The sequence below is a fragment of the Bombina bombina genome, chromosome 3 (genome assembly GCF_027579735.1).
Source record: "Bombina bombina isolate aBomBom1 chromosome 3, aBomBom1.pri, whole genome shotgun sequence".
In the NCBI taxonomy this organism is placed as follows: Eukaryota; Metazoa; Chordata; class Amphibia; order Anura; family Bombinatoridae; genus Bombina; species Bombina bombina.
In genome coordinates, this window is record NC_069501.1 from 1,061,952,643 (window position 1) to 1,061,965,924 (window position 13,282).

At 39.6% G+C, this 13,282-nt stretch overlaps 1 protein-coding gene across 2 annotated transcripts in view; it reads right to left on the bottom strand.

The window, feature by feature from the left end:
* ZNF740 (zinc finger protein 740) overlaps positions 1-13,282 on the bottom strand; it is a 55,739-nt gene that overhangs the window by 16,037 nt on the left and 26,420 nt on the right. For both annotated transcript variants that reach the window (XM_053708321.1, XM_053708320.1), the window contains exon 3: positions 11,252-11,434. In XM_053708321.1, coding sequence (XP_053564296.1) covers positions 11,252-11,434 — 183 coding nt within the window. The remainder of the gene's footprint in view (positions 1-11,251; positions 11,435-13,282) is intronic.

Here is a 13,282-nt window from a genome sequence, read left to right on the forward strand (position 1 = left end):
CATGAGTTTTCTAGGACTATACTTTATTTGGATAATTGGTAAAAACAAACTGTTAAATATGATTCTGTTACATAAAACTAAATGAAGAATAATACAGTATATTGATATTTCTAATTGTTTTAAGTAGGGATGCACCAAAATTTTGGTCGCAGAAACATTTTGGCAGAAAATGACATTTTTTGCCTGTTTTTTTTTTTTTTTTTCTTGGTAAAATTATTGTGTAGCATATAAGATATTTTTGACCAATTTTAGTGTGTTACTTTCAATAAAAGTGTGGGCTTTTTTATTGGCTCTAATTATGCAAAAAAAAAAAAACTAAAAAAATATAATTTGAAAAAATACATTTTCGGTATCAGTTTCGGCCAAGTGCATCCTGGATTTTCGGATTCGGTCCAGAATTTCCATTTCGGTGCATCACTAATATTATCCAATTGGAATCTGATAAACTGGGTTGAACCCAGAAGAGGCCAAGCCTTCAGAGCATTGTAAATGGCTCAAAGTTCCAAAATGTTGATCGGGAGGGAGATTTCCTTCTGCGACCACAGGCCCTGTGCCTTATTGGCACCCCAAACAGCTCCCCATCCTGAGAGGCTTGCGTCCGTAGTCAATATCTCCCAGGTTGGTCTGAGAAAGGCTGTCCCTCGGGACAGATGATCTGGACAGAGCCACCAAGAGAGCGATTCTCTCGACCGGTTGTCCATGGAAATCTGTTGAGAAAGATCCGAATGATCGCCGGTCCACTGCCTCAGCATGCACAGAGTCAGCAGTCTGAGACAGAACCTTGCAAAAGGAATTATGTCCATGCTGGACACCATGAGACCAATTACCTCCATACACTGAGCCACAGATGGCCTTAAGGAGGTCTGGAGGGCAAAACATGTCGAAGCTAGTTTGCATTGTCTCTGGAGGAACCTTGGGTTCTGGCGACGGCGAGGAGAGCTCCCAGAACCTTCGCGAAGATTCTTGGGGCCGTAGCAAGACCAAACAGAAGTGCAATGAACTGGAAGTGCTGATCCAGGAACGCAAACCTTAGGAACCGAAAGTGGTCCCTGTGGATTGGAACGTGAAGGTAGGCATCCGTCAGATCTATATTGGTCATGAACTGTCCTTCCTGAACTAGAGGAAGAATGGACCTTATTGTCACCATCTTGAAAGAGGGGACGTTTAGAAACTTTAGGTCCAGAATTGGGCCACAAACAGGTTGGAGTAGAACCCAAAACATCTTTCTGTGATAGGAACCGAGACAATAAACCCTAGGGAGGCTTCCCTCTTTTCTGGCTTTAAAGACAGGCTTGAGAGGAGAAATCTGCCCTTGGGAGGGTGAGATTTGAAACCCATCTTGTGAAAACAGCGACAGTCTGCCCCCTACGCGATCCAACTTTGGATCGGGGGCCGCCCCTTCATGCCGACTTGTTCTCGGCGGGCTTCTTGTTCTGCTTGGATTTATTCCAGGATTGGGCCGGCTTCCAAAGGCTCTTGGTTTGCTCGGGTTTAGACGAGGAGTGCTGACGTTGGGACTTTTCAGAACGAAAATTAAATCCTTGTCTCTTAGACTTGTTCTTTTTATCCTGCGGTAGGAAGGCACCCTTGCCCCCAGTAACCGTGGAGATAATAGAGTCCAGGCCTGGACCAAATAAAATGTTTCCCTTAAAGGGGAAGGAAAGAAGTATAGACTTAGAAGTTATGTCCACAGACTAGGACTTCAGCCAGAGCGCCCGACGTGTCTGTACTGAGAAACCAGCTATCTTAGCATTCAGGTGAATAATCTGCATGTTTGCATCACATATAAAAGAATTAGCAATTCTCAAAGCCTCAATTCTTTCCTGGATAACGTCGAGGGGACCCCCCGCCTTGATTAATTCCGCTAAGGAGTCGCACCAGTAGGCCGCAGCTCAAGCAACCGAGGCAACAGCCGCTGCCGGTTGAAATATCCTGTATGCTGAAATGATTTCCTGAGTAAAGTTTCCATTTTCGTATCCATCGGATCTCTGAAAGACGAGCTATCCTCAAGAGGGATAGTAGTACGCTTAGCTAACATGGAGATATCACCATCCACCTTAGGAACGGAACCCCACAACTCTAGCTGAGATTCCGGGAACAATTTTTTAAAGGCAGACGAAGGAGAAAAGGAAGATCCAATTCTATCCCATTCGTTCTTAATAATATTCGCCATTTTTACAGCTACAGGAAAAGTTAGAGGTGCTACCCTATACTCGTACACTCTGTCTAATTTAGGGATCAAAGGTTCATCAGGCAACTTGGCCTCTGGAACCTCTAAAGTAGACAGAGCCTTCTTTAGAAGAAAACATAAGTGTTCAATTTTAAATCTAAAGGCTGGCTCCTCCGCAGCCGTAGGCCTAGAGGTAGCAGAATCCGATCCAGAGATTTCACCTTCTGAAGACTCAGAGTGTGACCCATCCTGAGATACCTGAAAAGCAGACAAATCAAGCAAATCACTGGATGTCCCCTGGGCCGTCTTTAACTGCGCGGTAAAGTCTGATGGTAAAAGGCTCCCTCCAGACGGAGGATCAGGCGTGCTAAGGGAAGCTGCATGAGATAATGGAGAGGATTGATGGGTACGCACCTCACGGGACAGCGAGTCGTCAGAGGTGGACGGCTCAGTTGTACTAAAGGGGTTAACCTTCTTAGACAAAATAACCTTTTTTATGCATATGGAACATAGTTGAGTGGGCGGACACACCAAGGCCTCCTCACAATATAGACAGGTATTACTATTAGGAATAGAGGGAGTACCCTCAAGCATATCAGGATACTCCATAGCTTGCGCTAACAACAGTAGGATACAAATAAATGAACTTTTATTTTTCTAAAAAAAAGGCACCTTAATACCGGAAATGACTAGGGTACTCACCACCATCTAGACCCAGGCACCAAGAGAAGACGCGACCTCTCCGAAAGCTAGCTCGGTGAGAAAACGAAAATGTGACCACAACCGGTCACGTGGTGCACAATGCAGGACTGCCCCTGCCATGAGAAAAAGCGCGCCAATGCTATCAAGCTGCGCAGCATTCAAAGTGAAAGTAAAATACCTGTATGTTCCGATAACGCATAAAAACAAACAAACAGTCTATGAGCCCAATAATAAAATCTCACATAAAGCAGCATAAATCAAAGAACACATTTGATTAATCCCCACTGTTCAAAAAAACCTCCCTCAGGAGATACTAACCCATGAGTCTAAAAAGATAAAAGGAGTCACACTGTGACCCTGTCTTCAGCAATTTCACATAAGTAAAAATTGAAACGATCTTACCAGAATCCATGCTATGGAACAGAAACACAGCCTCTCAAGTGTGACAGTCTTGTAGCATCGCTCCTGACATGGACTTGAGTGAGGAAGCAGACAGTGAAACTCGTCAACACTGGTTGCTTAAGGAGCTGTTAGCAGGCAGTCTGGATGGTTTCGCAGAGAGACTCTCCCTGCATCTCCAGACTCTAACTTTCGTCAATGCTCTCACTGAGAGGCTGACAAGATTACTTAAAACTCCAGTTTCATAGCGAAAGGCATATATCCCTCCTGAGGAACAACTCCGAAATCTTCTGACACTTCTCTGCCATCCTCCTGTGACAAAAGGCAAAGAATGACTGGGGTATAGGGGAAGTGGGAGAGATATTTAAGCCTTTGGCTGGGGTGTCTCTACCTCCTCCTGGTGGCCAGGTTCAGTATTTCCCAACAGTAAGGAATGATGCCGTGGACTCTCCTTGTATTAAGAAGGAAAAACATAAAATAATATGCTCATTTGACAAAATAAAGCTGCATTATTCATTGCAAAATTCTTCTCCGATATGAAGGTACATTGTTATGTAGTTTACAATGTGTTTTTAATGTCCCTTTTAGGTATGGTACTATGAAGTAACTATCTTAAACAAAATATCAAACAATACATGAAAAGTGGCTATCAAATACAACCAGGTACATTATCATCTTAACATAAAGCAAAATAAGGCTAACAATACTATGCAATTATTCCAGGATATAGCTATCACATAGCAATAGGCCATAGGCCTCAACGCTCCAGATCAGTAACCCGGTGTAGAACTCAGCACAATCTGGCATTGAAAGACTCAACACAATCCGTTGATTTCAAACACCTTTGTGCAAAGGATAGATGGCAGCAACCAATATTGCTCCCTGAATGGGACGTGTTAAAAGCTCATCTCAGACTTCCATTCAGTGCTTAGTTATTCACATGGATACTGAAGTGCTCCTGCTCCTGGCCTGCTATTCTGAACCAGGCAATGTTTTTGGACTAAGCTACTTGTCTGTTCCCTTTACTACGATTCGCTTTGTAAGGACCAACTTACTGGTTTTGAACTTTGAAACCGCTACTGTCTTATCCCTCCACTTTGACGCTCAATTTCAGATTTCTCCTCTGTTTTTTTTTACTCTTGGTCTGTTCACAGATTATTCTGCAGTCTTACAGACTCTTGCTGCTGCCCACTCTTTGCTTAATTGGCACCTACTTATAAATCAGGTCATTTTTCCATTATACAATGCCACTGTACCAATATTTTAATAATTAATAGTAATTAAAAAATTGGCACAGTGCAATCACAATATTAGAAGTTAATCAAAGTAAGTTCACACTGTACTAAACCAGTTTAGTTCAAATATTGTTTGAAATTGCCATGCTTTTTAACATTAGATTGGGAAAATAACCTCTGGAAAATATATATATATCAGGGATGCGCAATTCCTATCGCCCGACACCTGGGACATGCAGTTTTGTGCGCCGGGCATGTTTTTTTTTTTTTTTTACATTTAGCTCTGCTGTGGGCAAGCCGACCGCAGCATGGCTAAAGTTTTTTTTGTGTCATTTTAATAGCGGCCAGCGGGGGCGTTGCGGTAGTGGGGAGAAGTGAACTGAGTGTCTTGAGGGAGAAGTGAGAGTGGGAGAAGAAGCCCTCATATACAGCAAATGTTTGCAGCCTTTGTGAATTACGTCCAACTCTGACAGTCAGCAGGCAGGGTAAATGTATAATATAGAATGTGCAGGTCCTGCAGGAGCGAGTTTTTTATCTAAAGGAACATGACAATGATTGATCTTATGACAACTTCCAGCAGTGCTGACAATAGCGCTTATGTTTCTACGCTCTTCTGCTCTTTAAAAAAGTTGAGTCGCTCTTTTTACACAAAGCGAGTCGCTCCTAACCAGTAGTAACATCACTAAGGGACATAGAGGTAAATATATTCAGGAACGAGAAAATGTATTTAATCAGACTAAAACACAAGGAAACGAGTTTGTATACAACGATCATAAAAGTGTCTGCTCTCTGGCCCCGGGTAAGAGTAGATTGTAGAAATCAGGGAATTCATTAGCGAGAAGTTGAGGAAAAAACTATGCAGATATTAAACAGAGTGACGTTAAATAAAGGATGTGAAACAATTTACTAGAGCGAGTTGTTCCTATGAAGAAACGCAGGCTTCTGTAGAGAGGGGTGGGCGGTAGTTAGCAATTCTGAGCGGCCACAAGGAGAGACAGGATGAACAACACCGGTTACTATCTGAGACAGAACAAAAAGCAGGCGAAATACCAGTAAAAAGTGATAATGTGATAAACTTAACTGACTACTGTTTGAGTGAGGTAAAATTGAAAGTATTAGGTTATGGTTTAGGATTTGTGCCCACTAACAGATTCAACCTATTTCAAACATTAGTGGACGTCAATAGGTTAATTCGGAACCTTACCCTAAGAAAGCACTTTAGCACCTCCAACCGTACTGATAATGAGGAAGATCGTGACAATATACAGAGGTACATTAATTCAAGTCAAAGTATGATCCAATTGGACTTTTCAGGAGAGAGAGAGAGAAAAAGAGAGAGAGAGAAAAAGAGAGAGAGAAAAAGAGAGAGAGAGAAAAAGAGAGAGAGAGAAAAAGAGAGAGAGAGAGAGAGAGAAAAAGAGAGAGAGAGAAAAAGAGAGAGAGAGAAAAAGAGAGAGAGAGAAAAAGAGAGAGAGAGAGAGAGAGAAAAAGAGAGAGAGAGAAAAAGAGAGAGAGAGAGAGAGAGAGAAAAAGAGAGAGAGAGAAAAAGAGAGAGAGAGAGAGAGAGAAAAAGAGAGAGAGAGAAAAAGAGAGAGAGAGAGAGAGAGAGAGAAAAAGAGAGAGAGAGAAAAAGAGAGAGAGAGAGAGAGAGAGAGAGAGAGAGAGAAAAAGAGAGAGAGAGAGAGAGAGAGAAAAAAAGAGAGAGAGAGAGAGAGAGAGAGAGAGAGAGAGAGAGAGAGAGAGAGAGAGAGAGAGAGAGAGAGAGAGAGAGAGAGAGAAGAGAAAAAAAGAGAGAGAAAAAAAGAGAGAGAAAAGAAGAGAGAGAAAAAAGAGAGAAAGAGAGAGAGAAAAGAGAGAGAGAGAAAGAGAGAGAAAGAGAGAGAGAAAGAGAGAGAGAAAGAGAGAAAGAGAGAAAGAGAAAGAGAGAAAGAGAGAAAGAGAAAGAGAGACTGAAAAACAATGACAAGTTAGTAATCAAAGTGGCGGACAAAGGAGGGAGTGTAGTGGTCTGGAGTAGGGAAGCATACAGCAGTGAAATTCTGAGACAACTAGGTGGCCGTGAAGATTATAGAACCCTTCCAGGACCCTACGTCCATTTTTTTCAAGGGAGGTAAAGTCCATCTTGGATGATGGACTAGAACAGGGACATATAGATTGTGATACTCACGACTACCTTTTTGTCCAAGAACCCATAATTCCAATTTTTCACGTTCTCCCCAAAGTCCATAAATCAATAACTGAAATGAAGGGGCGCCCTATAGTATCAGGGATTGGATCATTATGTGAACCCCTTTCAGAATGGTTAGACAGTATATTACAACCACTCGTATTAAATCTTAGTAGTTATCTAAGAGACACCAAGCATCTATTACAAAACTTGGAAGTATGTATTTGGGAACCACAGTTTAGTTGGCTGACGGTGGATGTGGTGTCTCTGTATTCCTCCATACCCCATGAAATGGGACTAAGAGCAGTTAGATTCTTTCTGGAAAGATACACAACATATACGCCAGCCTTTATCAACTATATACTTAAGGTTATGATTTTTCTCCTTAAACACAATTACTTCAAATTTTATGGCAATTATTACCTACAGTTAAAGGGTACAGCGATGGGGGCAAAATTTGCCCCTTCATTCGTTAACCTCACAATGGGTTGGTGGGAACTAATTCAAATTTATGGTGAAGGCAATACCTTTTCAGGTAAGATCATAACATATCATAGGTTCATAGATGATCTGATTTTTATATGGAAGGGAGAAGAAGGGAAAGCATCAGATTTTGTCAATTCCCTTAATCAGAACATTTGGGGCCTCAAATTTACATTTGAGTACAACAATTCTACAATTTGTTATCTTGATGTGAGACTCTCTTGTAACAAAGTTACTGGAAGAATTGAGACCACTAATTACAGGAAACCAATCTCGGGAAACACACTCTTGCATGGCAAAAGCAATCACCCTGCCAGTGTCCAAAAATCAATTATAAAAGGGCAATTTGTAAGAATGAAAAGAAATTGTTCAAGTGAGAGGGAATATAAGATACACAGTGAGGGTTCTCACTAAGCGACTGTATGAGAGAGGATATAACAAACAGACTGTTAAGAAAATGAAAAAACAGGTGGACACGTTAGACAGGAAAGTATTGCTTAGAGACACTACAAAAGTTGTTCGATCTAGAACCACCAATGATACAGAGAAAGTAACTTTTGTCACTCAATACTCTGATTATCAGGAGATCTGCAAAGTAATTAAAAAACATTTATCTATGATCACTGCAGATGAGGGACTGATAGAGACACTTAGTAAAGGCTGTAGGTTTTCCTATAGAAAAGGGGTCACACTAGGAAACATTTTGTCACCCAGTGACTTACCACAAAAACAGGCAAAAAGTGCCTGGCTTACATCAAAAGGCATGTACAGATGTGGCTATGGCCATTGCATTCCCTGCAGCTTCATGCAAAAAGGAGATCAATTTAAATCTGAGGTGAACAATAAAGAATATCAGATAGAAAGATGCGTTAATTGCAGGACAAAATTTGTCATATATATGGCATGGTGTACATGCACAAAGAAGCAATACGTAGGTTGTACCTCTAGGGAGGCAAAAGAAAGAATACGACGACATCTATCAGACGCCAGGTCAGAATTAGCTAAACATTACTTACATAAACATGAGAGTTCAAATTTGACATTCAGATGGATGGTCATTGAACGATTAAAGAAACCCAAAAGAGGGGGAGACTTGAATAAATAACTACTCAAACGGGAGGCCTTTTGGAGTTTCACCCTGGCCACCAGGGTCCCAAAGGGATATAATTCCATTTATGATGTTATAAATTTTTGGGAGTTAGTAATCTAATCTGGGATTTTCTAAACAAAAATAGTCAGATGTCATGGGCCCATTTCCCTGCAATATTACAAATCCCCAACACACTCTGAATACTTAAGGCTAAGAGAAATCTTACTTCAGGGGTTAAGACACACACAGGGATAGAAACATTATTTTGACTTTTTTTGAATAATATTACAATCATATATACTATTCTGGTACTGAGTAAATAATACCCAATACAGAAGAGGTTCTTAAATTCTAAAAGCACCAAGAAGTTGAAGTGTGCTTTGTCACAAGAGTATATTAAAAAGTACTAGTCAGATGTCAATTCCCCTTACTGACAACATGTACCAAAATATTATAATACAATTATTCAAGTAACATAGGGATTTATCCAAGCCTCCTATACAAATTAATCTTTAAAAAGATTACAGGTTTAAGAGGTAACATAATCTAATAGACATTTAACTTATAGCTTTTCAATATTAAACTTGTCAAATATGACGTGTAGGACATATATCACATCACCAATACTTGGTTTAAATGTATAACACATACCTGTATTTATACATTTTCATATATGTAAACCTTTTGGTCTGTTTTAGCTATTGATGGTATGTGTCACTCATAGTTGTTACAGTACTTGACTAGTACAAAGCTAAGTTACAAAGTATCCTTTATATGTTACTCATACATTTGTTTGTTGTTTGATATCAACTCTTATACGTACAAAAACAAGAAATTGGATATTAAGGGGTTAATTGCATGTATAAATATAGTATTCAGGTTCTTGTCATTGAATTAGTGGTTAACCAATGAAAACATAGCAATAGGTATTTATTTTAACTAACACACATTGTTTTAATTATGTCTATGATTAAGGCTATGGCCGAAACATGCCAGACTTAACGTTGTTGTTGCTATAGTTGTTAAGCTGCTCAGAGAAGTTTTTCCTTTTAAATTGTTGAATAAACTGGACTTTTTAACAGAAGAGTGTGCTGGCTGTTTGCTTCAATACTTATATATATATATTTATTTTATTTTTAATCCACTTAGGTGCATAAAAATAGAAGCAGTACTGTGGTATGCTTTCTTAAAGATTAATATAAACTTTTGGAGTTGTCTCGTGTCAAAGTATCAATGTAAAAACTCATCACTTGGAGTTTCAGAACATTAAAGGAAAGAGACCACTCCCTGTAGAACTCTAGTTTTTGCATTATGTGAGGTAATCAATAATTTGGAGTAGATTTTTAAAAGACCAGTCCCATTGATAGAGAACCTCAAGCTCATGATGAATGAGAAGGATGCATGAGAATGCTGGTAAATGGAACGGCTAGTAGCAAAAGCTTGAAAACCCTCATGTAACAGAGTTGTTTAGATAAACTAAAAGAGCTTGCCAATGAGCAGGAGCAAGAAAGAGTTGAAAGGAGCAAGAAACGGTTTAGGAAGTTGATCATCCACCAACGTAGGACAAGGCCATGATGAGGATATAAACTAGAGACTAAGATCCCAAGTTTTTTTAATCACAAAAGAATTGCGAACAAACTTTTTTTTTTGGTGACAAGTCATCCAAAATTATTTTTTTTGACTGCACATAGAGAAAATACTTTCTAAATGTATGAAGAATATTTTATTACTAAGAGTGTAGTGTGTAAATATTTGTGTTACATTGCAATATAACGTTAGAAGAATATTTGTAAAGAAATAATGAGCAGCACTTGGCCCCCATGCTATCATTTCTATGAGAGGGGACCACAACTTAAAGTGATAGTAAATCCTAGCACTTATGAAACGCTGGGATTTACCAGTGCAACAAATAAAAGGGACTTTCAGTCATGAAACATAAAATACTTCATGCTGAAAGTTTCTTTATTTGTTTGCAGCATTCACCACACTGAGCACCTCAGGCAGCCCACGACAGAACACTAATAGCGTGCTAGCTATCCGGCATAATGCCATCTGGCCTGCATGGCTACTGGCTAAGAGGTGGAAATGTCACCTCACAGCAAAACAGAGTTCTACCGTGGGCTGCCTAAGGAGCTCAGCGCGGCGAACACTTCAGACAAATAAAGAAACTTTCCGTTATGAAGTAAAAAAATACTTCCTGCTGAAAGTCCCCTTTATTTATTCCACTGGTAAATCCTAGCGTTTCATAAACGCTAAGATTTAATATCACTTTAAGTGAAGCTCTGCAGTGGGACACCAAGGTTGTGTCAAGCAGGTGCACGGAAGTCTAGGAATAGAGTGCACTGATGCAAGAGAAACTCATCCAACACAAGTAATGTCCAGCACAATGTGAGACCACAGTGGTGCAAATATGTCTGAGGTTCTACACCAACAACCTCACAGCATACAAATGTGTAAAGTCCAAAAGACAGCAGTACTCACCAATTTGTACAAAAGTTCATATGCTTATTGGAGTCTTTCCATGGTACACAAATTAAGACAATGTTTCGGGCCTGTTGCCCTTAGTCATGTCTAACGACAACAGGCTCGAAACATTGTCTTGATTTGTGTACCATGGGAAGACTCCAATAAACATATGAACTTTGTACAAATTGGCGAGTGCTGCTGTCTTTTGGACTTTTCGCAAGAGAAACTCATCACAGAGTGTTTATATATACACATATATATGGCACATTGGTATGAAACAAATTGTGGCCTGTAACTACCACACAGGGGGAAGGTCCTACGCAGAGGATGAGAAAAAATGATGCCATGTAGAAGTTTAACATTAAACGTATCTAAACAAATACTAATTTTTTCTCAATTATGTTAGTTTTTATAGCTGGGTGAATAAGTATGATTTTTTTTTAGTCACACTTTAGTCATACAATGCATGTTCCAGTAAATCTTATTTCCTAACTGTGGCCCACAGAGTAGAGAATAATCTGCATAGATAGCCCTCATACCTGTGTGGTGCAGTTCTGGTTTTCCATAGGTACTTCAATCACATCGTCGTCGTCATCATCGTCATCTTCTACTTCATTTACCAATGTCCGAGACAAAGTGGCACTCAGCATTTCCAGTTTCTTTACAGCTGCACTCGGCAGTAATCCCAATCCAGGTATCGTTTCACAGCCAAGAATGCGGCACTAAAGAAACAAGCAAAAGGCTATGCTTAAGGGACAGTCTAGTCAAAATTAAACTTTCATGATTCAGATAGGGCATGCAAGTTTAAGCAACTTTCCAATTTACTTTTATCATCACATTTGCTTTGTTCTCTAGGTATTCTTTGTTGAAAGCTAAATTTAGGTAGGTTCATATGCTAATTTCTAAGCCCTTAAAGGTCACCTCTTATCTCACTGCATTTTGACAGTTTTTCACAGCTAGACAGCACAAGTTCATGTGTGCTATATAGATAACATCTATGAGTCAACACTTATTGGCTAAAATACAAGTGTCAAAAAAGCTAAAATAAGGGAGCAGTCTGCAGAGGCTTAAATACAAGATAATCACAGAGGTAAAATGTATATTAATATAACAGCGTTGGTTATGCAAAACTGAGAAATAGGTAATAAAAGGATTATGTATCATTTTAAACAATACAAATGATGGTGTAGACTGTCCCTTTAATCACAGGATCATATAAACCTTATACAATAAAGGAGCATGTTGCTAGCATTGTATACACATTGTGATAAGTCTGGATCAGTATTATAACACTATATAACATTATGATAAACAAGTCTTTGTGGATTAAAACATAATTTATGCTTACCTGATAAATTTATTTCTCTTGTAGTGTATCCAGTCCACGGATCATCCATTACTTATGGAATATATTCTCCTTCCCAACAGGAAGCTGCAAGAGTCCACCCACAGCAAAGCTGCTATATAGCTCCTCCCCTAACTGCCATATTCAGTCATTCGACTGAAAACATGCAGAGAAAGGAAAAACCATAGGGTGCAGTGGTGACTGTAGTTCAAATGAAAAAATTACCTGCCTTAAAGTGACAGGGCGGGCCGTGGACTGGATACACTACAAGAGAAATAAATTTATCAGGTAATCATAAATTATGTTTTCTCTTGTTAAGTGTATCCAGTCCACGGATCATCCATTACTTATGGAATACCAATACCAAAGCTAAAGTACACGGATGATGGGAGGGACAAGGCAGGTACTTAAACGGAAGTTACCACTGCCTGTAAAAAACCCTTTCTCCCAAAAATAGCCTCTGAAGAAGCAAGGTATCAAATTTGTTAAATTTGAAAAGTATGAAGCGCAGACCAAGACTCCGTCTTGTAAATCTGTTCAACAGAAGCCACATTTAAAAAAGGCCCAAGTGAAAACCACAGCTCTAGTAGAATGAGCTGTAATCCCTTCAGGAGGCTGCTGTCCAGCAGTCTCATAAGCTAAATGAATTATGCTTTTTAACCAAAAAGACAGAGAGGCTGCTGAAGTCTTTTGACCTCTCCTCTGTCCAGAATAGACAACAAACAAGGTGAACGTTTGATGAAAACTGTAGTAGCTTGTAAGTAAAACTTTAAAGCACAAACCACGTCCAATATTGTGTAATAGACGTTCCTTCTTTGAGGAAGGATTAGGATACAAGCATGGAACAACTATCTCTTGAGTGATGTACTTGTTAGATACCACCTTAGGAAAAAACCCACGTTGGTACGCAGGACTACCTTATCCGTATGAAGGACCAGATAAGGAGAATCACATTGTAACACAGATAACTTGGAGACTCTACGAGTCGAGGAATTAGCTACCCAAAAGGAACTTTCCAAGATAAAGATTGATATCTATGGAACAAAAAAGGTTCAAACGGAACTTCTTGAAGAACCTTAAGAATCAGGTTTAAGCTCCATGGCGGAGCAACAGTTTTAAACACAGGCTTGGATCTAACCAAAGCCTGACCAAATGCCTGAACGTCTAGAATACCTGCCAGACGCTTGTGCAAAAAAATAGACAGAGTAAAAATCTGTCCCCTTTT